We start from the raw sequence: 26,645 nt of genomic DNA, 5'->3' as shown, positions 1-26,645 counted from the left end.
AGGTGCCCCTGGGAGACAAATCACCGCTGACTAAGAACCATTGTTCTGGGGCCAGCGCTGTGGCACAGTGGGTAAAGCTGCCGCCTGCGACACTGCCATTCCATGCGGACACTGGTTCGAGTCCCAGCTTCTCCACTTCCAATCCAGCTCCCACCTAGTGTGCCTGGGAAAGCAGCAGGGGATGGCCCAAGAGTTTGGGCCTCTCCACCCATGTGGGAGACCTGGGAAGGGCTCCCAGCTCCTGGCTTTGGCCTGGCCCTGCCCTACCCTGGCCAATGTGGCTATATGGGGAGTGATCTCTCTCTCTCTCTCTGTCTGTCTCTCTCACTTATTCACTCTCTCTAGCTCTGCCTTTCAAATAAATAAATACATCTTTTAAAAAGGGAAAAAAAGGAAACCCCACTATTCTACAGTAACCCTCTTTCCTCCCCTCCCCTTTAACAAAGCCATGCTTATTTGAACAAACATCTGTGCAGCCACAGCTGAGAACCTATATGGGTGGCTGTTGGCAAGGATCCTTTTCTGTGTGTCTGTCACGTGGTGATAAATAAAGCCTTAAATACATTTGGATCCCATGTACATAGGCAAGATTACATGTGTCTTTTCCCCAAGGAATTGAGGTGTTCCTTCCCATATATAAGGGTGTTCAGTGTATTCCGTCTGCTTTACCCAGCCCCCAGCCCCAACCCCACCACTAATCTGGGTTCTTGCTGAGAATTCTTACCAGTTTATGTTCTAACATTTGATCTGGAGAATTGGGCAGAGCATTTCGCAAACAGTGTGTCTGATAACTCAGTTTTATTCTGAGTCCAAAGGCATTTGTCATGAATGTGTGTGCGTGGGTGTCTGAGGAAAGTATTTGATTTAACAAATTGTGTGTAATCCTGCTGTTTGCACTCGTAGAACTTAAATGAAAGATTAATGTATTAAAAACAAGTTATGTGACATGAAATAAATGGCAATGTGTAAATGTCTTAGGCTTTTGTTGCTTCAGCAAGTTGGTTTACTAAGAAAAGTAATCAAGGTACTCGTAGACTGGAAGCAGTAACTGTGAAATCCTTGATGGATCCTCTGATATTGAGGAATCTACATGTACATCTTTCTGAGAGGCAGAGCCTCGGGAGTTACTGAACCTATAAAACCATCTTGGTAAATAGTGTGGACTCAGAGACAGCTGTGAGCTATTAGACCATTTACAAAAGACCCTAAGAGGCTCCACTCTTATGAAAGAATGTGTCTGTGTAGCCATTTAACCATTGAGCAAATTATATGGGTTTATCATGTGTGCTTTCGCTCATAGGAAGTACTCAGAGTGAGGCATTTTTAAGGAGAAACATAAAATTAGAACACTCAGGTGCCAGGGAGAAAGCAAAACCCCAGGAGGTAGCATTTGCTGGTTTGGGCTGTCAACACCCCCACCATCACCCGTTTCAGGCAGCCAAGGTGATGTGACTGAACAGGGAGCTGAAGCCCCTGGTGAGCTGGTGCCAGCCCAGCGCTGCAACTGTGGGCGACCTCCAGGTCTCCTATCTCCCTAGCTGGCAGTAGTGTGCAGAGCAGCTGACCAATAGCTGTAGGCTAGGGGAGAGTCACATGGGTATACACGTGGGAAAGGGGACTGACCAGGGCTGGCACCAGAACCAGTTTGAGTGGATATCTGAAACAACCATGGGGTCTTGAGCCTGTTTTTAGGGCTCATTCTAAGAATCATCTTAAGCCTGGAAAATAAAAAGGGTGAATAAGAGCTTAGAGGTTGATAGAAGCTTTTCTCTTAGGGGAAGCCAGGAAATGGAGTTGGCTGAAGTCAAGGGCTCATCTGGGGAGATTTGCAGGCAAAGGAAGCTGCAGTTCCTGCTTGCTCACTGTCCGGCTGGGAAGAGCAGCTGTCAGTGGCACCAGTGCTTATTCAGCGGCCAGTCTCCACGGTTAAAAGCAGTCCTGGAGAAATATTCAGTAGCTCTCTGCAGCCGGGGCGAGGGCGGGGAGGAGATTGGAGACAAAAACCAGCAGCGTACTCCGGGAGTCTGCCCTCGGGGGTGTGAGTAGTGTGACCACGGGAGTGTGAGGGACCGCCAGGCTGGACTGGTTGGGCCGTGGGGAACGTAGAGCAGAAGTGGTGAGCGCCCCCACCAGGCAAATAGAAATAAGAAAGCCAGCACAGGCGCTGCTTTCAGTGACTGGTTGATCAGTTGCTTTTTATCAAGGATAATATTTTATAATATTATGAGTTAAAGGGCTTGGGAAATGGTCGATAACTAGAGTTATCAGAAGTCATATCCTTAACTGGAATGATATGATGTAGTGAACTCTGAACTAATATTTAAAATCTTATATTTTGAGGCTATGTTTACAAAGGTTCAAGTTCAGTCAGGCCTCTCTTGAAATAGATTAAATTTTAGTATGTGCAGTTTAGAATTGGTTTGTATGTAATGGATAGTTCCTTCGCCGACAGTATTTCACTCTGCTTATAACTCAATCATAGGTTATGGCACACAGCCTGTTTGGGAAAAGAAAATGAAATAATGGTATTTGGTGGAAGCAAAGATGATTTACTTTCCTTGGACACAGTAAGAAAATCTTATATCTAAATATTTCCCTTGAATAATAGTATTCTTCAAACTAAATGGCTATTCAACAAAAATGTTGGTATTCTAACACTGTAAAATATGGAAGAGCATTAATCCTCAGAATGAATGGATTTTGCAAAGTATATGAGAATATTGTGGGTTTACAAACCAAAATAGCTCTATTAATTTCATTAGTCACATTACTAAAAAGACTTTTTTTAAAAAAAGATTTATTTATTTATTTGAAAGTAAGAGTTACACAGAGAGAGAAGGAGAGGCAGAAAGAGAGAAAGAGAGAGAGAGAGTCTTCCATCTGCTGATTCACTCACCAACTGGCTGCAAAGGCCAGAGCTGCACCAATCTGAAGCCAGGAACCAGGAGCTTCTTCTAGGTCTTCCACATGGGTGGAGGGGCCCAAGGACTTGTGCCATCTTCTGCTGCTTTCCCAGGCCATAGCAGAGCTGGATCAAAAATGGAGCAGCCAGGACTCGAACCTGCACCCATATGGGATGCCAGCACTGCAGGCAGTGGCTTTACCTGCTATGCCACAGCACCGGCCCCTAAAAAGAGATTTTAATGGATGACCCTTCTTTTTTCTTTGAGCCCTCCCCTCCCATAGTATGAATCAAAAGTTATTTATTGAATTTAAATATTTGTATATCATATTTGATACGTGAGAATTTTTATAATTTGTATGCTCAGCATAACAGATATCCATGAAATTTGCTTGCCAATTTAAGAACTAAATCATCTCATTGATTCTGTTTATGCTGTCCATTTATTCCTCTTACTTTTACTTACTAGCTTTTCTCTCAAGAGAAAACCATCTTGTTGAAATGTTTAAAGTGTATTTTTTAAATATTTACTTGTTTATTTGAAAAGCAGAGTTACAAAAGGAGAGAGAGAGAGAGATATTCCATCTGCTCCTTCACTCCCCAGATGGCCACAACAGCCAGGGCTGGGCCAGGCCAAGGCCAGGAGCCAGGAGCTTCGTCTGGGTCTCCCAAGTGAGTGGCAGAGGACCAAGCACTTGGGCCATCTTCTACCCTTTTTCCCAGGCCATTAGCAGGGAGCTGGTGGGACATGAACCAGCACCCATATGGGATGCTGGTGTCGCAGGTGGCTGTTTTACCTGCTACACCATAATGCCAGACCTTTAAAGTGTATTTTATTTTTATTTTATGCATCTTTTGCCCCTGTGACCCAGCTGTTTGAGTTTCAGGCCTGGTAGTTTTAGGGTGTTCAGCCTATGGTTAAAATGGCCATGTCAGAGGGCCTGGTTTCAGTACCCAGCTCTGGCTGTTGATGCTGCCTTCCTGGCAGCCCAGACTTTGGGAGTCACCCATGATGGCCTAAGTAATTGAGTTTCTGCCACTCCTGCGGGAGACTTGGATTGAGTTCCTGGTTTCCAGCTGTGCCATGGCAAGTTTCTGGGGCACGCACTAGCAGACTGGAGCACATGCCTTCTCTGTTTCTCTCTCTCAAATAAATAGAGGAAGGGAGGGAAGAAGGAAAGGAGGGAAAAAATTATCCATTATTGTTTAAAAATAGCATTCCCGTTTTAAACTCTAATAAACCTAAGGTCAAAGTAATGAATGAGTGGCATTTGGTGAGTATTGTTCTTTCACCCTGAGCAGTTTTAGAAATTCAGAGCCAGGTGGCTCCTACTTTGCAGGTGCTGGGACAGGAGTTCAGGGTGGATTACTCTGGTCTGTACAGGACACGGGACAGTAGAGAGTACCAGGACAGGGCCATCAGTGGTGGGGCATAGCCAGCCTACCTGAGCCAGAGTCCAACCAGAAAGCCCTGGCTCCCTGTCATCTCCAGGCACAGTTTTGTCCCCAGAGCTGCTGAGATGGGAACTGAAATAAGGAAGCTTGTCTCCAGTGGATGTGACGCCGTTTGTGGTTCTGAGGCTTCCAGCTTAACTGTTTATGTATGTCGAAAGTCTTAGCGCTTTCTTTGGCTGAGAATTCCTTGGTTCCCTAAAACATAAAAACCACAAGTTTGCATTTAATTAAAAATCAAATGTTGTCTTCTCTTTGTTGGCATTAGAAGTCTTTATTTAGGACAGAAAACTTACCATCAGAACGTGAGTTTGGGCGAGTGGGTGTTTAGCTTAGTGGTTAAGGTGTCTGTGTCCCACCTTGGAGTGCCTGGGTTCAGTCCCCAGCACCAGCTCCTGAGTCCAGCTTCCTGCTGATGCAGACCCTGCAGGCCACAGTGATAGCTCATGTCATTGGGTCCCTGCCCCTCACGTGGGAGCCAGGATTGCATTCCCAACTCCCAGCTCCCTGGTCCCAACTCCTGAGTCCCCACTTCAGCCTGGTCCAGCCCTGGCCCTTGCAACTGTTGCAAGCATTTGGGAAGTGAATCAGAGTGGGAAGTCTCTTTCTCTATCCATCTATCTGTCTTTCTGCCTCTCCTCTCTTTGTGTCTCTCAATAAATGATTTTTTAAAAAAATAGCAATTCTGCTTAAAAATATGATCATAAATTATGAACTTCTGAAAACCCATTTGAAAGAATTATCAGGGCTGGCATTGTGGCATAGCAAGTAAAGCCTGTGATGCCAGCATCCCATATGGGGTCTGGGTCAAGTCACGGCTGATCCACTTCTGATCCAGTTGCCTGTTAATGGCCTGGGAAAGCAGTGGAAGATGGCCCAAGTGCTTGGGCCCCTGCACCCTCGTGGGAGACCCGGAAGAAGCTCCTGGCTCCTGACTTTGGCCTGGCTCCATCCTGGCCATTATGGCCATCTGGAGAGTGAACCAGCGGTTGGAAGATCTCTCTGTCTTCCCCATTCTTTCTGTAACTCTGACTTTCAAATAAATAAATAAATCATTTTTAAAAAATCATTAAAATATTGGAAAAAAGTTCTGCTGCTCCTTCTTCTGCATTAACTTTTAGGTGAAAGACTCATCCAAAAAAGTCTCCCAGATCTGGATTTTTAAAAAATTTTTTTTAAAGATTTATTTATTTGAGAGGCAGAGTTACAGAGAGAGAGAGAGAGAGACAGAGACAGAGAGGTCTTCCATCTGCTGGTTCATTCCCAAAATGACCACAAAAGCCAGAGCTGGGCCAATCCAAAGACAGGAGCCAGGAGCTTCTTATGGGTTTTCTACATGGGTGCAGGGGCCCAAGCACTTGGGCCATCTTCCATTGGCTTCCCAGACTATTAGCAGGGAGCTATTTTTTAAACTTAAAAAAATAAAAAAGATTTTATTTATTTATTTGAAAGGCAGAGCCACAGAGAGGCAGAGGGAGAGAGAGAAAGTCTTCCATCTGCTGGTTCATTCCTCAAATGGCTGCAATGGTCAGAAGTGCACTGATCTGAAGTCAGAGGCCAGGAGCTTCTTCTGGGTCTCCCACATGGAGCAGGGGCCCAAAGACCTAGGGCATCCTCTACTGCCTTCCCAGGCCATAGCAGAGAGCTGGATAGGAAGAGGAGTAGTCAGGAGGATGGCCCAAGTGCTTGGGCCCTGCACCCGCATGAGAGACCAGGAAAAGCACCTGGCTCCTGGCTTTGGATCAGCACTGGCCGCAGCAGCCATTGGAGGGTAAACCAATGGTAAAGGAAAACCTTTCTCTCTGTCTTTCTCTCTCTCACTGTCCACTCTGCCTGTAAAAAAAAAAAAAAAAGAAAGAAAAAAGAAAAAGAAATTATAAAGGGAAGACATAAAATAAGGATCGTTTGGAAGAAAAAGTTCTGTTTAAAAAGCAAAACAGTTTGAACACTTCTACTATTTCCAGTTTCAACTCACTGAGAAGAAAGTGGTTTTGGTCTTTAAATTTGCAGTTTTTTAGGCTGTTAGGTGAAACTTTGGTCACTGCAAGTGGGTAAGCACATAGCCAAGGTGTCTGTGTGCGTGCTTGCGTGCACACGTGTGTTTGCATGTGTTTGCTTGTGAACAGCTGGAGAGATTCATTTGCTGCTTGACACATTTCTTTTACATTTATAAAATGAAAAGTAATCAGCTGTTAATGCTCTGTTACGTCTTTCAGAAACCTTGATCAGACCTTTTTTATTTTGATTAGGGTCACTGTAATGATTTATTGATCTTTCAGACTCAGCCTTATTCACTGCTCAGGTAAGCGATTTCAGTACTTATACAAATATGACCATGAATGTACGACACTTTCTTCCTCCTTTCTGGGAAGAATTACAGTATTTTTCTGATTGTTTATAACTTGTGAAAATGTTTACATCTCTCTAACAGCACAATTAAATTTATTAGTTTTAATTATTCATCAATGTAATTTTGAAAATTATTCAGTACAGTCATACTTTTGTTTGTAAAATCATGTTTAGTTCATACGCTAATAGAAACCATACTGTATGATCTTTTTAAAAATATTTATTTATTTATTTATTTATTTATTTGAAAGGTAGAGTTACAGAAGGGCAGAGGAAGAGAGAGAGAGAAAGAGAAAGGTCTTCCATCCACTGGTTCACTCCCCAGATGGCCGCAACAGCTGGAGCTGGGACAGTCTGAAGCCAGGAGCCAGGAACTTCTTCCAGGTCTCCCATGTGGGTGCAGGGGCCCAAGTACTTGGGCCATCTTCTGTTGCTTTCCCAGGCCATTAGCAGGAACTGGATCAGAAGTTGAGCAGCCAGGATTCAAACAGGCACCCATATGGGATGCCAGCACTGCAGGCGGTGGCTTTACCACAGCGCCAGCCCCCAAAATGTCTGATGTTAATTCTCAGCCTTTTTTTTTCATATTTTAAGGTTTTGGAAATCAGAATGTTTCTAAATATATGTCATATACATTTACTGTACTCAGGTGTGTGTGTATATAAATAATACACATATTTGATGTAGAAGAATTGTTTACTCCCGAAGCTGTTGTTGGGTTGATGTTATTACTTGCAGTGTCTTAGCTCATACACTCTTGCTCCAGAAGAATGCATGCAAAGTTTAGTGGGAGGATTGTGGAAGAACCCGTTCCTGCCTGCCTGTGAGAGTCATAATGTAGGATTTGAGAGAAGTAGAAATTGCCCACTGAACAAGTGTGTGTGTTTTATGAAGTGGGAATAACATAGGTGAAGTTATATGGAGAGGGGAGGAGACGTGGCATGCTATGTTTATAGGTGTACACGACGTCTCCCAGGTGTATGCTAAACCTGTTACGTATGATAACTTCACCTTGAACCACCTGAAGGCCATTGCACTAGCTCCCACTTGGCCTTCCTGGAGTCATTCTTGACGGCTCCTTGTCTTGTTGCAGTAGTTGCCCAACTGGTCTGCACGTAGTGTCTCCTGGGGAGCCTCAGAAACCATCACTGCCTGTGTTCTGCTCCCGCAGATTGTGAGTCCATTGGTCTGAGATGTGGCCTGGACTTTGGAGTTGTGAATGATTTCCAGATAATTCTAATGTGAACACTACTGCTGTCATTATTTATGGTGCCTTGTATTGTTACCTATCTAGATTGCGATTTCCAAATATGCAGGAATTCAGAAATACGTGTGTGCCTACATGGGACAGCACTGTGCTAGGAAATGAAGACTTGGCCATTCTCTGAAAATGCTGGTGATATAGAAAGTGGACCTTAAAACTTTCAGATTTTTTTCTTTAAAAGAAAAAGAAAATCACTTTTAGAGAAGCATACAAAGTTTGTGAGACTCCTGGAGAATGAGGTCCTCTGTGCTCATGGATAAGGTGACAAAGTTTGGAGAAATACTTGCAGAGGTGTTGGTATAAAGATGTGGTGTGTTCTGAAAGCTGTGAAGTCCTTAGTATTCCTGAAATGTGAATATGAGACGGAGAGTTACCAGAGGTGAGACTGCGGAAGAAATCAGAAACCCTGGGTTACTGAGGGCCTTTGTTCCTCATGCATTGTAGACCAGAACCCACTACAAAAGAATGGAGTAGGGGAGTGAGATGCTCCCGGGAACAGTTGGAAAATTCCTCTGCAGCAGTGTGAATGAGAGACCGGTCGGAAGGAAATGTGGTGGGGAAAAGAAATTGGTGAAGGCACTGAGAATGGTAAGGCGTGAAGTGAGAGAGTGAGCTGAAAAGTGCCAGTGGGGCTGAAAAAAAGGAAGGAGGGAGAGCAGGTGGAACGGATTTGGTGGTTAAGGATGCCAAGGAGAAGTGTAGGGAAAATTAGCAATAGAGGGACAATGGAAAAGGTAGCAGTTTTGAAGGTGGGATAGGGTAGAACATTTGATTTCGGATATATTTGAGCTTGAGGAGTGTACAGGCTCTCTAGTGGAACTAGTATTAAATAGTGAAATATATGGGAAGGGCCGTGGGCTGCAAAGAAGTTTAAAGGATCATTGGATTATCAATGAGTACAGCTCTGCCAAGGAAGAGTTCCAATAGCGATGGTCTAGTCATTAAGACACCCATGTCCCAAGAAGTCCCAAGCTCCTTCCTCCAGCTTCCTGCTAATTCAGAGCTTGGGAGGCAGTAATGATGTCTCGAGTAACTGGGTTTGTACCACTCACATGGGAGCCCTCTGTTGAGATCCTGGCCCCTTGCTTCAACCTAGCCCTACCCCAGCCATTGCAGACATTTGGGGAGTGAACCAGCAGGTGGAGAGGTCTCTCTGTCTTTTAACCAAAGAAAAACAAAAAACAAACAAGTCAAACAAAGCAAAACAAAAACAAATAAAAATAGTGGAGAAGGAAGGAAGAATGGATATAAAGACAGAGAAATCTCTTGGTTGGAGGCAAGCAGGGAATGAGGAAGCTTTTGTTGACAGTGAGGCTATCTATGGAGAATGAGAGGTGAGGGTACAGACTTAAGAAGCAGTGGTGCAGGTGTGAAATAGCTGCCGAGGGGCTGCGAGAGGATGCTGGCTAGGGCTGTAGGGCACAAGCTCCAGGGTTGCAGGAACGTGGTCTTCTGTAGTGGCACGAAGTAGCCAGCCTGCAGGTGCAGAAAGATGATGGCTGAGTGTGCCCATCCTGGAGCTTGGCTGGGATGGGGTAACAGAGAGACGGGGAGGAAGGGGATCCACGTCGCTGCCGAGAGAATGAAGCGCCCCTGTGCAAGGCTGGTTACGAAAGGAAGCCGAAACCTGAGGAGAACCAGCAAGAGAGATCAGGGAATGAAAGAACTGCCTGAACATTTCTGGTCCAAGATGGAGATGTGAGAGTTTCAGGTTTCAGAGGTGGAACTGTCCCGAGTGAGGTCCTGAAGACTGAGAAGGGTTTCTACACAGACACTGAAATGGTCAAGCGGAGAGACTGTGGGGAGCCAGGGCCAAAGCCCTCAGTGGCAGGGGGTGGTGGGGGGAGAACAGGCAGGAGCTCAGTAGATAGGCACGCCGAAGGCTGGGTTACAGCTGCCTGGGAGCAGCAAGGAGGTTGCTAACCTGGGTGACTACGCAGATGGTGACTAGCAGATGGATTGCTGCACAGAAAGCAGTTGTCTTGGATTTCAGGTAGAACAGGGACAGAAAGAGGAAGCAGGGGTGTTTGTAGAACACACATCGGGTGTTCCAGAAAGCACAAAGGAGAGGTTTGAGTGTGAAGATAAGCAATCACAGGGAGACGGTCCAGTCTCGTGCTAGGCCGGGACTAAGGGGGACCGCCTGTCTTCACTGCTTCGCGTCACCCGTGGGACGGAGCACTGTGCCTGCGGTGAGTGAGTCCTCTCTCATTTGATACCGAGCACATTTCTGACACATCAGAGCTTGACTAAGGCAGACTTTAGTCGTAGTTATTGTGTGGGCCTGGTCACCACAACCAGTTGTCCACAGAGTAGCCATTATTACTATATTTTAAATGATAAGTCACGGGGTGTTTAGAACTTACTACACTGAGAAAGAGGAGTAGGATATAGGCCCTCAGAAAGCTTACATGGTCCAGTGGACTTGTGCAGTCATGCCCATCAGACCTCTGGAGGCATGTGCCTTTTTTAAAAAATTGCTCTATTATTTATTCTGATTTAAAAAATAGTAGATACTCACCAAGAAAATTTATACATTATAAAAAATATATGGTGGGGAAATAACACCTATGAACCATCACCTAGAGTGATCATGCCTGTGAACTTGGTGTTTGTCCTTCCAGACTTTAAGATGACTTAAGATCATTCTGATGATTTTATTGTGATGGGAGTGGTTTTACTAACTCTATGAGGTCATTGGAAACACAGTGAAAGCACTACACTCATGTGTGTGTGTGTGTGTGTGTGTGTGTGTGTGTATGCATACAAAGGATCGGGGTATGCATACTGTTTTAAAATTTTTAAAACGTATGGCTATAATGAAATATTAAATATATAACCAATATAATGATTACATATATAAGCATTCAGTTTAATAGGTTTGTGTTTGTCACTATTGACTAGGGTGTTCTATCTTATGGAAGTATAATTTACTAGTCTCTTGATAGAGACTTAGAATATCTGGAGCTTGGGGCTATTAAAAAATCAGGCATGAATTATTCTTGTATATGCCTTTGGAAAATGTGTACATCTCCTCAAGAGAGATTCCTAGAGGGGAGATTGATGGGTCAAAGCATATGCACCTGTTGCATTGTGATGACGCCTCAGAGGTGCTCATCCAGGGATGGGGAACATTTTTTTCTGCCAAGGGCCATTGGATATTTATGAAATCATTTGTGAGCCATACAAAATTATCAACTTAAAAATTAGCCTGCGATGGATTTTGAATTCTGAGTCCCCCTGCCATTGCCTTGGTAGTGCCACATCAGATGATTTTGTGGGTTTCGTGTGGCCCATGGGCTGGAAGTTCCCACTCCTGCAAACTGCAGGTCTCTTACCGCCATGTTCAAGGCCTCTACCCATCTCTTCACCTCATTCCTCACTGTCACGGTCTGCACGCCAGGGATACTTAATCCACAAAACTGTGGTTTCTGTTATCAGTCTGGCCTCTCCTATCTAGGGCTGTGCAGGCTTAGTTCTTGTATTTGGAATATTTTGCTTATTAAATTTGTGGAGGCTTTCAAGGTCTCAGCTCATACTTCCCATCTGTGAAGTTTCCCTGACTTGTGGAGGTCGTCACACTTGTTCCTCCTTTCAGGTTTCCACAGAGCTCTTTACGAGCCATGAGAATTTCATTTTATCCCAGTCCCGACACTTATACCACGTTTTTATTTATTTTCTTTGATAATCCCCTTGATAGCTGGGACAGAGTTTTTCTCAGGGTTGGTTGCAGTAGGGATGTGGTGCACACTGAGAAACCTGTCGAATCGCGGGGCCATCTCCTCCTCTGACTCTTCCCCCACGGTGGCAGGCACACAGCTCCTGTGTCACCACAGTGCACGAGGTGTCAGATTCAGATCACTGGCTTGGACTCATGCATCTGCGAACATTTCAACTCTCACTGTTTATTTAGAGCAGTCTCAGAATAGGGGGAAAAGGCCTCAAAAAAGTATGGGAGAGTGTAGACATCTCTAGAGTATAAATGATGCCAAAATGACAGCTAAAGTTAACCTCAGGAAAACCGAGTGAGTTATTTAGAAAATTTGCTTAAAGGACTTGCCTTTATTAATTAAAACTTTTCACTTTACATAGATCATTTTTGATATTATTTAGTTTTTTATTGTTGTACACCACTTCAAAGAACGACAATGGAAACAGAGTTGTATTTGGAAGGATACTGCCCTCTAGTGGAACCAAAGGTGGGGTGGGGTAGAGTGGGGAACAGGCAGACAGACATCCCAGACCCCTTAGGAGTAGAAACAAGGAGTCCTTTGTTGGTCTTTCTGTGTTGCCGCTGTAGTCTTGTCTCTGACCTATTCTGTCTGGGTCAACTTAAGTCACATTGCAAACCCAGCACAGTCATTTATGGAAGGGCTTTTGGACCAAGTGGTAAAGTGGTATCAAAGTGACAAGGGAAGAAAAAGACGGTTCTCAGAGAAAGCTAAATGCTTCCTGGACTAACTGGAATGTAAAGAAGGAATGTGCACTGGACTGATCTGTTTTGCCATTAAACTGGACCTTTTCCACTTAGTGAACATTAAGCTTGGTAAGTTGTATTTTTTATCTCCATTGAATTTTGGTCAGATACAGGCTCTATGCATTAAAGATACATGATTATCATGACACTCGGGGGGAAAAAATCCCATCATGTTGCAAACAATGCAAAGCAACACTATTGCTATGTACAATTTTTATATAATTATTTTTATTTTTAGGCACACTTAACCGTAAGTATTTTGTATTATGACTTCATGTTCAAAAACTAATCATTCTGTTACATTTTATTTGCAGGTCATGCCTTGACTGCATTGGTAAAAATGCTGTCATCTTAAAAAGTCAAATATCTTTATTACCTCCTAAACTCCTGCAGCAAGTCCTCAAAAAAATAACATTTTGGACTGCAGTTAATCACCGAGAAGAGCAAAGAGTCCAAAAGGAAGAAACAGAAAATAAATATCAGTGAATCAGTAGCAGTTAAATTATTATAGTGTCTATAGATTTCATATGTTTAAACATTTAAATCACACCCACTTACACTCCCCAACTGCAGTTTATTTAAGAGAAAAAATCTGAAGCGAAAATGCTCTGTTAATGTAATTATGTGGCGTGGGATATATGGAAGTAAGATGTTAATGCAGATTAATTTATAAACCAATTTCCTTGTCATCTGCCCAACAGATATTGTTTCTGAAAGTAAAGGCAGTTATTACAGAGTTTAGCTCAGTGTGCAGTCTTTACTGGAAACATCATTCAAGTCTGAGAATAAGGAATTGCTCCAAGGACTTCAGCACACACACACACCCTCCCCCAACATAATGGTAGATGTAGATATAAAAACACTTCCTAGCAACTTTGAGAAAGAGTAAATTTTTCAGAAGTTACGTTAAAACTACCTAAGCTTTGCCCTTAGGTTATTATTACCTAGTTATTATTAACTAGTAGAGCTGGGCAGGGATTATTAGAGAGGCAAACACCGGTAAGTATTAAGGACTGACCGCCTGCCCTTGAGGCGGCTTTCCCACGAAGGTGTCCTCAGAGAGCCAGCTGTCTCCCCATCATCCCGTAAGGTACCAGTTTGTCCAGTTTTCTGCATGTGAAGACCGTATTTAACATAAAGTGGAGGTCTGTGTGCTGCACAGCCTTTGCAATTTTGAGAAGCGGTGTAGTTACTACCCGGGGAGACGCGCTGGGGCCCGTTCTGCCTTGGAAGAATGCTTCCGGAGTGATCTTCTACACGCAGTGCAGGATGCTCCTGCAGAAGCGGGCGCCATGGGAAGCCTCAGGTCGGCCGCCCCGTCCTCCAGAGTTGCTGCTCCGAGACCCCGGGTTGAAAATCGAACCCCTTCCCTTCCATTTTCAGTACTACCACCTACACAGGAACAGAGCACCGGGCTTTGTATTTCTCAAAACAGGACTTTTACCACAACTAAGACATTTTTCCTCCTGTTGTCCCAGTCATACCCTTCCTCTGGAGTAGTAATTGCTGATAATCACCAAAAATCTCAGTGTATAAAATACTCTCCATGAAAATTCTCTCTGAAATCTAAAATGTTAGAAAGAGTATATTTGTATATTGAAATATATATATAATTTATAATGAAAACTATAGTAATTTGTAGCATTTTATCAAATTTTTGGAGATATATTTTATACATGGATTTTGGATGTGTAAATCTATGTCGAAATATTTTGTGTTTATCTTTTATTTATTGTACAAAGTACAGGACTGAGTTACTGTTTTCATAATTTTGTCAGTGTGAATTAGTCATTAGAGTTGATTGTGCAAAATATTTCATAGTGAGTTTTTTTTTCTTATTCTTTTTAGTGTGAATAATAGGTCTGGAAAAGGAATAGCGTGCCATATACATACCTGGGAAGTAATTATCTTATCACTATGAATCTCAGTATCAGCATTTTATATTTAAGTCAAAAATATACTGAAACCTGATTGGATAACAAGAGATTACATTGAGTAGAATGCAAACCTTTTGGGAAAAAAAATCTGGCTAATATTTTATTTAAATAAATAAATATTTATTTATTTATTTTTGAGAGGTGGAGAGACAGAGAGCTTCTATCTACTTGCTCACTCCCAAAATGCTGGCCATGCTGAAGGATTGGCTGAGGTAAAAGCCAGGAGCCAGGTGTGGGGAGCAGCTCGGACTAGACTAAGTTACTGGAATTAAGACTTATTCTATGCATCTGCTCTCCTACAATATGGCGCTGGGAGAGGAGAAAACAGCTTCTACGCAGCTGCCTCCAGTTCAACCAATTAACTGTAGGACTTGCTCCTGATTGGAGAGCAGCGTACTCGGCGTGTGGGCAGCCGAGTTAGGATTGGCGGAGGAGGACTATAAAGGAGGAGAGAGACGGCATGCACCAGGAACATCTATGGGGAACATCTAAGGGAACCCGTGCAGCCCCCGAGAGAACCGGCCGGCGGTGTGCCGCTCCCCTGCGGAAGTGGGGAATGTGGCAGGGGGAACTGCCCTTCCACGGAGGTGGAAGGGATAGTAGCCAACCCGGGAAGAACCAACAGCAAACCCGGGGAGGGCCGAGCAGACGAAAGAACAGCGCAGGGTCCTGTGTCGTTCCTCCACGAAGAGGGGGAGCGACATAATGGTGCCGTGACTCGGATATGAAGCCTAGGCAGGGCTTAGTGTCATTCCTCCACGAAGAGGGGGAGCGACATAATGGTGCCGTGACTCGGATAGGAAACCTAGGAGGGAGGAAACCTGACTCGGATAGGAAACCTAGGACGGATATGAAACTTAGGAGGGAAGAAACGGGAAGAAGGGGAAAATATCGGAGAGAGAGACTAGCAAACAGCCTAGGGAAAAGCCGGACGAAAAAGGAGCCGGAAGAAGCTATTGAAAGCCTAGGCATAGACTCGGATACGGACTACGGGGGGAAGCTGGGAGGAATCTCTAAGGTTGAAAGCGAAAGTGAAAGCTAGAACAAACAGACTCGGATACGGACTGTGGGGAGAAGCCAGGAGAAATGAGGGAGGAATATCGTTGGAGGAAAGCTTGGGGAAACATACCGGGTAGAGAAAAGTGTTAGGGAAATTGAAGCCGTGGGGGGCAGGCCAAGGCGGAAACGGAAGCCACTTTGGGGTTCTCAAGTTAGCCCGGGAATAGGGGGCGAAAAGTTGAAACCAGAAGCTGAAACGTGAGCCAGGTTGGGATCCGTCTGATTAGCCCGGGGAGCAAAGGACGGGAAGCCAAACCGTGGGGCGGAGACGTACGCTGGGTTGAATTCGCCAGGCTAGCCCGGGGAACTTAGATTGAATGCTAGTGGCGGACACGTGAGCTACGCTGTGTTACTCACGGAAGCCGCCGCGTGCAGAGAGAGCACGGGGCGTGAGTAGATAGGGAACGGGGCTGGCGTAGGCCGTGGTTCAGACGCGAAAGGGTTAAGCGTGGAGACCGCGGAGCGCACGAAGCCAAGCCGCGCAAAGCCGAGCCGCGCAGATGAGGCGCGGGCTGAAGCGGCGCAGAGCCGGGAACCCGCCGGCAGGGCGAGGCGCCGGAAAGCCGCAGGGATAAGAGAAACAGAAGTTTTAGAAGTAAAGTGAGAAAAATAGGAATGCTGGAAGATAGAAGTAAAATGGGAGAAATAGGAATGCCCGGAGATAGAGAAATAGAGAAATAAAAAGGCCTCCCTACAACACTGCAATGTGAGAGCTTGGATTCGGTCTGCCTAATCAAGTGAGGCGATGAGCACCTGTGGGCAGCTAGCAGCTTATGCGCCGCAGGTCACCGAAGACAGGCACGAATTAACATCAGTAAGGCTTCCCCACAATACAACAATATTAAGCTTGGATTCGGTCTGCCTGATTTAAGGCGGTAAGCGCCAAGCAAGCAGCTCGACCAGAGTATGAGCTGCAGGTCACCGAAGATAGGCACGAACCAACACTGATAAGTCTCCCCCACAATAAGGCAATGAGAAGGCTTGGATTCGGTTTGCCTGATAGGTCTTGTAAGTCCCCTGCAGGCAGAGCAGAGCATGCGCTGCAGGGCACCGAACACAGGCACGCATCAGCGCCTAAAAACCTCCTCACAACATGGCGAAGAGAGGACCCGGATTCGGTTTGCCTGATTGATAGGACTTGTAAGAGCCTGTGGCAACTCTAGCAAGTAGAGCAGAGTGTGTGCCGCGGGACACCGAAGACAGGCGCGTATCAACGCCAAAAAATAAAAAGAAAGGGGGATCTGTGGGGAGCAGCTCGGACTAGACTAAGTTACTGGAATTAAGACTTATTCTATGCATCTGCTCTCCTACAATATGGCGCTGGGAGAGGAGAAAACAGCTTCTACGCAGCTGCCTCCAGTTCAACCAATTAACTGTAGGACTTGCTCCTGATTGGAGAGCAGCGTACTCGGCGTGTGGGCAGCCGAGTTAGGATTGGCGGAGGAGGACTATAAAGGAGGAGAGAGACGGCATGCACCAGGAACATCTATGGGGAACATCTAAGGGAACCCGTGCAGCCCCCGAGAGAACCGGCCGGCGGTGTGCCGCTCCCCTGCGGAAGTGGGGAATGTGGCAGGGGGAACTGCCCTTCCACGGAGGTGGAAGGGATAGTAGCCAACCCGGGAAGAACCAACAGCAAACCCGGGGAGGGCCGAGCAGACGAAAGAACAGCGCAGGGTCCTGTGTCGTTCCTCCACGAAGAGGGGGAGCGACATAATGGTGCCGTGACTCGGATATGAAGCCTAGGCAGGGCTTAGTGTCATTCCTCCACGAAGAGGGGGAGCGACATAATGGTGCCGTGACTCGGATATGAAGCCTAGGCAGGGTCCTGTGTTGCTCCTCCACGAAGAGGGGGAGCGACACCAGGAACCCTATCCAGTGGATGTATGGCAGGGACAGAACTACTTGAGCCATCATTTGCCGCCTTTGATGGTGTACTATAGCAGGAAGCCCGTGGCGGTAGCAGAGCTGGGATCCTAGCTCAGGCACCTCAGCGTGAGGCGAGGCACAGCACAGGCGTCTTAGCCAGTCTTAGCTTCTCCAGCCTGTTAAAGAGCTCTTCGGTTTTAAGTGGTTTATTTGCAACATTAAAGGCTTTGATTATCTGCCTCAAAATGCCCATTCTCTTTTGAGCATTAAGAAAAGGAAACTATAAATGATGTGTAGCACACAAAGCTGGTGCTATCCTTCCTCAGAACCCTGTGTTGCTTCAGAAAGTTACGGGAGCCCCATGGTGGGGGCGGCAGGGAGCTCTGTTATCTCCACTTTCCAAACGTTGGCTTAACCCAGGGCTTCCCTGCTATTAGGAGGATGCAGAAATTCCGGCAGCTGGCGAAACCGGGTGTGGAGTTCCCTAGGCCAGGCAGTACTCAGCCCTCGCTTCTCGCCTGCTGATGGTCACGCTCAGCTGTCGTGCTGGTGGCGTCCTCAGTGTATAGGAGCTCAAGAGAAAGCCAGCCTCAAGCCTGTGCCTTTGGATCTCCCTTCCTGGCTGTGCCTTTGGAAGATGACTGGAGAGGTTGATGGCTTTTTCCTGGGCAGGTCATGAAGTGAGTGCACAGTCTAGTTCTCAAGGGAAAGGCACTTCTCAATATCCTTCCAGCTGTCAGGAAGGACTGTTTTAAGGAATTGTCAATTTTAATATGGTATAAATACACAGTGCATCAAAATTAGTGTGCGCTTTTTCCAGAAATTATCTTTGCATAATCATCTTTTTAAAAAAATTATTAGCCGTTTGTTTCTAAAACTGCATAATGTATATGTTTATAAAACAGAAATATATCAAGTAACCCATCTGTTGTTGGTGCCTCTTTATTTTTATTTTTTGATCCCTATTTTTCTGTTGTACATTAGTGTCCCCTTATCTTTGGCTTTGCTTTTTATGGTTTTCATTATCCATGGTCAACCTCAGTCAAAAAAGGTTAGCAGAATTGATGTTGCTTAATAGGGGCTCTTTTCAAACTGTTGTCTCAACCTTCTTAATGCCTCACACAGGAGCCTGGTCAGATATGTAACAAGTTAGCATAAGTTTATTTTGTTGTGAAAAAAATTTGACCTTTGTGCTTAGTTTTTTCATAATACACATTTTCCCTGTACAGTCTGGTGACCCCAGTTTTCTTGTTTTGCATAGTTTCTGAGGAAAATCTGGATGCAGTTGTTTACCCTGCTCCTCTGTGAGTAAGGTAGCTCCGGCTTTGTCTTTGGTTTTCTGAAATTTGAATATAGTACGTCTCATCTTGGTGTAGCTGGTCCCCTGCCCCTTTGATGTTCGGCCTGCCTGGTGTTCTGCCAGCTCCCTGGACTTGGGATTCAGTGTCTGAAGTTGACTTGGGGAATTCCCAATCATTTTTGCTCCCAGTATTTCTTCTGTGCCTTCCTCTCTTTCTTGTCCTTCTCATACTCCCATCGCAACATCGGTTACTACACGTTTTGTAATTGTGCCACGTTTGGTGGCTCTTTGTGCGTGGGGGGGGGAGGGAGCAGGGGGCTACTTCTTTGGAAGAGGATTTTTTTTTTTCTCTTTGCTTTTTAGCTTTGGAAGGTTTATTATGTACTGTGAAGCTCCGGGATTCTATCCTCAGCTGTGTCCTGTCTATGGATGAGCCCATCGAAGGCATTCTTTGTTTTCATTACAGTGTTCTTTCCTTCCTTCCTTCCTTCCTTCCTTCCTTCCTTCCTTCCTTCCTTCCTTCCTTATTTGACAGGCAGAGTTCTAGACAGAGAGAGAGAGAGAGAGAGAGAGAGAGAGAGAGAGAGAGAGAGAGAGAGAAAGGTCTTCCTGCCGTTGGTTCACCCCCCAAATGGCCAGGAGCCAGGTGCTTCCTCCTGGTCTCCCATGCGGGTGCAGGGCCCAAGGACTTGGGCCATCCTCCACTGCACTCCTGGGCCACAGCAGAGAGCTGGACTGGAAGAGGAGCAGCCGGGACTAGAACCGGCACCCATATGGGATGCCGGCGCCACAGGTGGAGGATTAACCAAGTGAGCCACGATGCCGGTCCCACAGCGTTCTTTAGCACTTCCTTTATGGTTCTTTCTTAGAATTTCTACCTCTCTGCCCACATAACCCATCTGTTCTTGGATGTTCTATTTTTTTTACATTAGAGCTCACAGCATCTTAATCATGGTTTGTTTTAAATTCCCATTCTGTTAACTCCAACAGCCTGGCCATATCTGAGCCTGCTTGCAGTACTCGGCTGTTTCCTCAGACGGTGTTTCTGACTTGTAGGATGCCTGGTAACTTTCTGTTGAAAGCTGGACTGTGAACTCTGTTCCGCAGGTCTCTCGTTGTGTGGTGGAAGGGAGCTGGGGGCGGGGAGGCATTCTGTAGCCCTGTGACTATCTCTGTCTGTTTCGTGAGCCTGGATATGAATTCACTGTTGCATGTCCCAGGATGGTGTGACAGGCTGGATTTAGCTGTTTCTCTTTTACTAGGTGGGTTGGGCGCTGATAAAATAGCCTCTCCTGACTGCACACCCTGATAAGAAGAATAGAATGTTCTGGCTCATTTCAAAATGGTTCCTTGTTTCCCTTCCCTGGCTTGAAGCTTGAGGGAATTTTTCTCTGATATTTACTGTGCGGACCCAGGAGTACTCCCAGAGCTAAAACTCATAGGAGGGGGAGCCCTCCCACGGCCAGAGCCCCTGGCGTTTTGGGTCTGAGACTTGACGACACTGAACTTCTTGCAGTTCATCCACTACTGTGTGGGTTTCCCTGCCGCAGCACTCATCTCCAAGGAAGTTTCTGCTTTGGCGAGTTGTGTTTCTCTGCATCCACTGCGCTCTACTTTGGGGACAGTGTTTTTGCTTGCTGACCTCACTTCCCTGATGGATCTAAGGCAGTTGTTGGGGCCTGCGTTGTGGCGCAGCACGTGAGGCTGCGGCCCCAGAAGCTGTTATCCCATGGGAACACACGTTTGAGTCACCGCCGATCCAGCTTCCTGCCGATGTGCCTGGGAAAGCAGCAGAAGATGGCCAGAGTACCTGGGCCCCTGCCACCCACATGGGAGGCCTTGGTGAAGCTCCTGGCTCCTGGCTTCAGCCTCACCCAGCCCAGGTTTTCGTGGCCATTTGAGGAATGAACCAGCAGAGGGAAGTCAGTCTCTCTGTCTCTCTCTCTCTGCCTTTCAAATAAAAATAAATAAATTTAAAAAAAAAAGGAAAAAAGGAGCAGTTAGTGATTTTCCAGTTTGTTCGACTCTGTACTTAGGAGAGTGGAGTAGTAGCTTCTGAGCTCCTTACAAGGCAGGCCAGAAACGGAGTCTCACGAGAGCACTTTTTGGGCTGAGACTTTTGTGCAGGTTGTGGGGAGCAACCTGGACTAGACTAAGTTACTGGAATTAAGACTTATTCTATGCATCTGCTCTCCCACAATATGGCGCTGAGAAGGGAGAAGCAGCTTCTACACAGCTGCCTCCAGTTCAACCAATAAACTGTAGGACCTGCTCCTGATTGGAGGAGAGCAGCGTACTCGGCGTGTGGGTAGCAGAGTTGGGATTGGTGGAAGAGGACTATAAAGGAGGAGAGAGACAACATGCACCGGGAACATCTATCCGAATAACACCTGTGCAGCCCCCGAGAGAGCCGGCCGGCGGTGTGCCGCTCCCCCGTGGAAGTGGGGAAAGTGGCTAGGAGGAACCGCCCTTCCACGGAGGTGGAAGGGTCGGTAGCCAACCCGGGAAGAACCAGCAGCAAACCCGGGGAGGGCCGAGCAGACAAAAGAACAACGCAGGGTCCTGTGTCGTTCCTCCACGAAGACGGGGAGCGACATAATGGTGCCGTGACTCGGATTGGAAACCTAGGAGGGATAGGAAACTTATGAGGGAAGAAACAGGAAGAAGTGGGAAAATACCAGAGAGAGAGAGACTAGCAAAGAGCCTAGGGAAAAGCCGGACGAAAAAGGTGCCAGAAGAAGCTATTGAAAGCCTAGGCATAGACTCGGATACGGACTACGGGGGGAAGCTGGGAGAAATCTCTAAGGTCGAAAGCGAAAGTGAAAGCTAGAACAAACAGACTCGGATACGGACTGTGGGGAGAAGCCAGGAGAAATGAGGGAGGAATATTGTTGGAAGAAAACTTAGGGAAATATACCTGGTAGAGAAAAATGTTAGGGAGGATGAAGCCGCGAGTGCAGGCCGAGGTGGAGACGTAAGCCAGCTTGGAATTCTTTAAGTCAGCCCGGGGGACAAAAGGCGAAAATCTGGAACCAGAGGCAGAGACGTGGACCGCCAGGTTGGAATCCGTCAGATTAGCCCAGGGAGCAAAAGACGGGAAGCCAAACCGTAAGGCGGAAACGTAAGCTATAGGTTGAATTCGCCAGGTTAGCCCGGGGAACTTAGATTGAATACCGGTGGTGGCGGAAACGTAAGCTACGCTGTGTGACTCGCGGAAGCCGCTGTGTGCAGAGAGAGCACGGGGCGTGATAGATAGGGAACGTGGGGCTAGTGCGAAGCCGTGGTGTGGGCGCGGAGACCGCGAAGTGCGCGCGCGAAGCTGGGAAGCCGCACAGATGAGAGAAGTGTGGGCTGAAGCGGCTCAGAGCCGGGAAGCCGCCGCCGTGGGGTGAGGCGCCGAGAAGCAGCCTCGGGGCGGGCGCCGGGAAGCCGCAGGGATAAGAGAAACAGAAGTTTAGAAGTAAAATGAGAGAAATAGGAATGCTGGCAGATAGAAGTAAAATAGGAGAGATAGGAATGCCTGGAGGTAGAGAAATAGAGAAAAATAAGGCCTCCCCACACCATGGCAATGAGAGAGCTTGGATTCGGTCTGCCTGATTAGGGAGGTGGTGAGCACCTGCGGGCGGCTAGCAGCTTATGCGCCGCAGGTCACCGAAGACAGGCACGAATTAACATCAATAAGTCTCCCCACAATACCGCAATGAGAAGGCTTGGATTCAGTCTGCCTGATTAGTAAGGCAATAAGCACCAGCAGGCAGCTCGACCAGAGTATGAGCTGCAGGTCACCGAAGATAGGCACGAATAAACACCAATAAGTCTCCCCACAATACGGCAATGAGAAGGCTTGGATTCGGTTTGCCTGATAGGGCTTGTAAGCACCTGCAGGCGGTTCTAGCAGAGCAGAGCATGCGCTGCAGGGCACCGAACTCAGGCACACATCAGCGCCTAAAAACCTCCTCACAACATGGCGAAGAGAGGACCCGGATTCGGTTTGCCTGATTGATAGGACTTGTAAGCACCTGTGGGCAACTCTAGCAAGCAGAGCAGAGTGTGTGCCGCGGGGCACCAAAGACAGGCGAGTATCAACGCCAAAAATAAAAAGAAAGGGGGATCTGTGGGGAGCAACCCGGACTAGACTAAGTTACTGGAATTAAGACTTATTCTATGCATCTGCTCTCCCACAATATGGCGCTGAGAAGGGAGAAGCAGCTTCTACACAGCTGCCTCCAGTTCAACCAATAAACTGTAGGACCTGCTCCTGATTGGAGGAGAGCAGCGTACTCGGCGTGTGGGTAACAGAGTTGGGATTGGTGGAAGAGGACTATAAAGGAGGAGAGAGACAATATGCACCAGGAACATCTAAGGGGAACATCTGAGGGAACACCTGTGCAGCCCCCGAGAGAGCCGGCCGGCGGTGTGCCGCTCCCCCGCGGAAGTGGGGAAAGTGGCTAGGGGGAACCGCCCTTCCACGGAGGTGGAAGGGTTGGTAGCCAACCCGGGAAGAACCAGCAGCAAACCCGGGGAGGGCCGAGCAGACGAAAGAACAACGCAGGGTCCTGTGTCGTTCCTCCACGAAGACGGGGAGCGACACAGGTATTCTGTGATAGAGGACTTTGTAGCACCATCAGTTATTGAATTTCAAGTCACTTCCAGTGAATTTTCTTTTTAAAATGTGTATTTATTTCCATCACCTTGAAAGGCAGAATGGCAGAGGGAGAGAGCGAGCTCTTCCATCTGCTGGTTCACGCCACAAATGCCCCGCAGCAGCCAGGGCTGGCCCAGGCTGAAGTCAGGGAGCTGGATCAGAGCCACAGAGCGGCCAGGACTCAGGCTGGCATCTGAGATGGGATGTGGGCGTCCCTTAACCTGCTGTGCCACATGCCTGCCCATTGTTTCTGCTTTTGCTTTTTCAAGCTACTGATTGTATGCCAGCCTTTATCAGAGGATCTTTTTGTTAGGTTTATTTATTTGAAAGAGTTACAGTGAGAGAGGAGAGAGATCTTCCATCTGTTGGTTCACTCCTCAAAGGAGAGAGCAGGCCAGCGCCGCGGTTCAATAAGCTAATCCTCCGCCTGCGGCGTCAGCACACCAGGTTCTAGTCCCGGTTGCTCCTCTTCCACTCTAGCTCTCTGCTGTGGCCCAGGAGTGCAGTGGAGGATGGCCCAAGTCCTTGGGCCTTGCACCCGTATGGGAGACCAGGAGAAGCACCTGGCTTCTGGCTTCAGATTAGCGCGGTGCGCCGGCCACAGCAGCCATCGGAGGGTGAAACAACGGCAAAGGAAGACCTTTCTCTCTGTCTCTCTCTCACACTGTCCACTCTGCCTGTCAAAAAAAAAAAAAAAAAAGAAGAAGAAGAAGAAGAAGAAGAGAAGAGAGCACTTCCGTCTGTTGATTCACTCCCCAATTGGCCACAACAACCAGGGCAGGCCAAAGGTAGGATCCAGGAGCTTCCTCTGGGTCTCTCATGTGGGTGCAGGGGCCCAAGGACCTGGGCCATCCTCTGCTGCTTTCCCAGGCCATTAGCAGAGAGCTGGATTGGAAGTGGAGCAGCCAGGACTCGAACCAGCGCCTATATGGAATGCCAGCACTGCAGACACTGTGTTAACCTGCTATGCCACCGTACTGGCCCCATCAGAAATTCTTTAGGATGGCAGTTCTCAAACTTCTGACAACATTTGAGTCTAGGGGCTGCCGGACGCTTGCCCGCGAGAGTCCAGCATAGTAACGACACGATCGCTGCTTACTCGGTTCTCATGGAACTTTATTCATCCAGATGCAAGGCGAAAGAAAAGAAGCCAAGCCCTCATCCCCCTACACAATCCTATCCCCATTATATACCCTAGGTTCCCCTAGCAGGACGCTCCCAGCCAATGGCAAGTCTGTTCACATGCAGGCCATGCAGGCACAGTCCAATCAAGTTGAAGGGCACATAGTGCCTCAGGTCGAAAGTTCATCTTGCTCCATGGGGTTGTTTGTGTCTTCAGGACATCCTGTGGTTAGCACTTCCTTGACTTGTTTTTCTCAGCAGCCAGCACTTCCTTAACTAGTTTTGCACAAGTTGTTACAACAGGCCATGCAAACAGCAAAGTGAGGAAGTTCCCACAGGTGGCCAGCCTGTGGTTCCCCACAAGGGGCTCCTTTATATATTTATATATATAATATATATATTTAAGATTTAGTTATTTGAAAGAGTTACATAGAGAAAAGGAGAAACAGAGATCTTCCATCTGCTGCTTCCCTCCCCGTAACATCCAGGGCTGGCCCAGGCTGAAGCCAGGAGTCAGGAACTTCATCTGGGTCTCCTACGTGGGTTTCAAGGGCCCAAGCACTCAGGCTATCTTCTTCTGCTTTCTCAGGTCATTAGCAGGGAGCAGAATCAGAAGTGGAGCAGCTGGGACTTGAACCAGCAGCCATATGAGATGCTAGTGTGGCAGGCACTATATCTGTACACCACAACATCGATCCCCCCTTTATACTCTTATTTTTAAAGATTTATTTATTTTTATTTGAAAGGCAGAGTTACAGAGAGGCAGAGGCAGAAAGAGAGGTCTTCCATCCGCTGGTTCACTCCCCAGATGGCTGCAACAGCCAGAGCTGTGCCAATCCAAAGCCAGGAGGCAGGAGCTTCTTATGGGTCTCTCATGCAGATACAGAGCCCCATGGACCTGGGCCATCTTCCACTGCTTCCTTCCCCAGGCCATAGCAGAGAGCAGGATCAGAAGTGGAGCAGCCAGGACTCAAACCAGCACCCATATGGGATGCCAGCACTGCAGGCGGCAGCTTTACCAGCTACGCCACAACAACGACCCCATCCGTAAGGATTTTATAAGCACAACACTAGAAAACATTGCTTGGTCTATTTGTGATTCCACGTATCTCCCATGGCAGCCCAGAAAACTTCTCCACCAAGGTAGCAGAGGAAGAGAATCGTTTTTGGGGCTGGTGCTGTGACACAATAGGTTAATCCTCCACCTGCAACACCTTGCAGCACCATCATCCCATATGGGCGCCGGTTCAAGTCCTGGTTGCTCCTCTTCTGATCCAGCTCTCTGCTGTGGCCTGGGAAAGCAGTGGAGGATGGCCCAAGCGCTTGGGCCCCTGCACCTGCGTGGGAGACCTGTAAGAAGCACCTGCATCCTGGCTTCAGATCGGCACGGCTCTGGGGAGTGAAGCGGCGGATGGAAGACCTTTCTCTCTCTCCCTCTCACAGTCCATAACTCTGCCTCTCAAATAAATAAATAAAATATTTTTAAAAGGTGAAAATGTAAGTTATAAAAAAAGAGAGAGAGAGAGAATAGTTTTCTTTGTGGAATAAGCACTAAAACCAACATGTGATGTCCCTGACAGGCGATTGGCTGACAGCCTGCAAAGACCAACCTCGCCCATATTCTATGGATCCTGGCAGAGACTGCAGCCACACACTTCTCATACCTTTAGAACAAGTGTTAGTTTTGCATCGTGGAGCAAGGCACCACTGAAGTGAAGTGTCCCACAGCAGATAACTGGTGACATGACAGTTTTGTTTGTGGTTTTTTTTTTTTTTTTTTTTTTTTTTTTTTTAATGAGCCATATCATGCTCTGGAGAAGTAAGAAGGATGCTAACAGTGGCAGGAACCTAAAAATGGGGTGAGGTATGGGGGAAGGTTTCCTTTAGGAAGCGCTAACTCAGCTCAGACTGGGAGGCTGCCAGTTGCGAAGTCCCTACTGCTAAAGAGAGCCAGATGTGTTTGCAGATCCAAGAGAAGGGGCCGGTGCTGTGGTGTAGCGGGTAAAGCTGCCGCCTGCAGGGCCAGCATCCCATATGAGTGCTGGTTCGAGTCCCGGCTGCTCCACTTCTGATCCAGCTCTCTGCTATGGCCCATGTCCTTGGGACCATGCATCCGGTGGAAGACCTGGAAGAAGCTCCTGGCTCCTGGCTTCAAACCGGCTCAGCTCTGGCCATTTGGGGCATGAACCAGCGGATGGAAGACCTCTCTCTCTCTGCCTCTCTCTAACTCTGACTTTCAAGTAAATAAATAAAATCTTAAAAGAAAAAA

General features: G+C 47.1%; 1 protein-coding gene across 7 annotated transcripts in view; it reads left to right on the top strand.

The window, feature by feature from the left end:
* The window catches only part of KLHDC1 (kelch domain containing 1), a 67,219-nt gene extending 48,982 nt beyond the window's left edge, over positions 1–18,237 (top strand). The window contains exons 11-14 of one of the 7 annotated variants that reach the window (XM_070053695.1): positions 2,483–2,567; positions 6,604–6,656; positions 12,759–14,611; positions 17,307–18,237. In XM_070053695.1, the coding sequence (XP_069909796.1) occupies positions 2,483–2,567; positions 6,604–6,656; positions 12,759–12,930 (310 nt within the window). In that variant the 3' untranslated portion in view covers positions 12,931–14,611; positions 17,307–18,237. Of the gene's footprint in view, positions 1–2,482; positions 2,568–6,603; positions 6,657–6,954; positions 7,348–12,758; positions 14,612–17,306 lie in introns of those variants that run through there. The other 6 variants (XM_070053690.1, XM_051822811.2, XM_051822813.2 and 3 more) reach the window with 6 other exon arrangements.
* The last annotated feature ends 8,408 nt before the right edge of the window (positions 18,238–26,645 follow it).

Source organism: Oryctolagus cuniculus, chromosome 12, assembly GCF_964237555.1.
Source record: "Oryctolagus cuniculus chromosome 12, mOryCun1.1, whole genome shotgun sequence".
Lineage (NCBI taxonomy): Eukaryota > Metazoa > Chordata > Mammalia > Lagomorpha > Leporidae > Oryctolagus > Oryctolagus cuniculus.
This window is presented reverse-complemented; position numbering and strand designations above follow the sequence as displayed.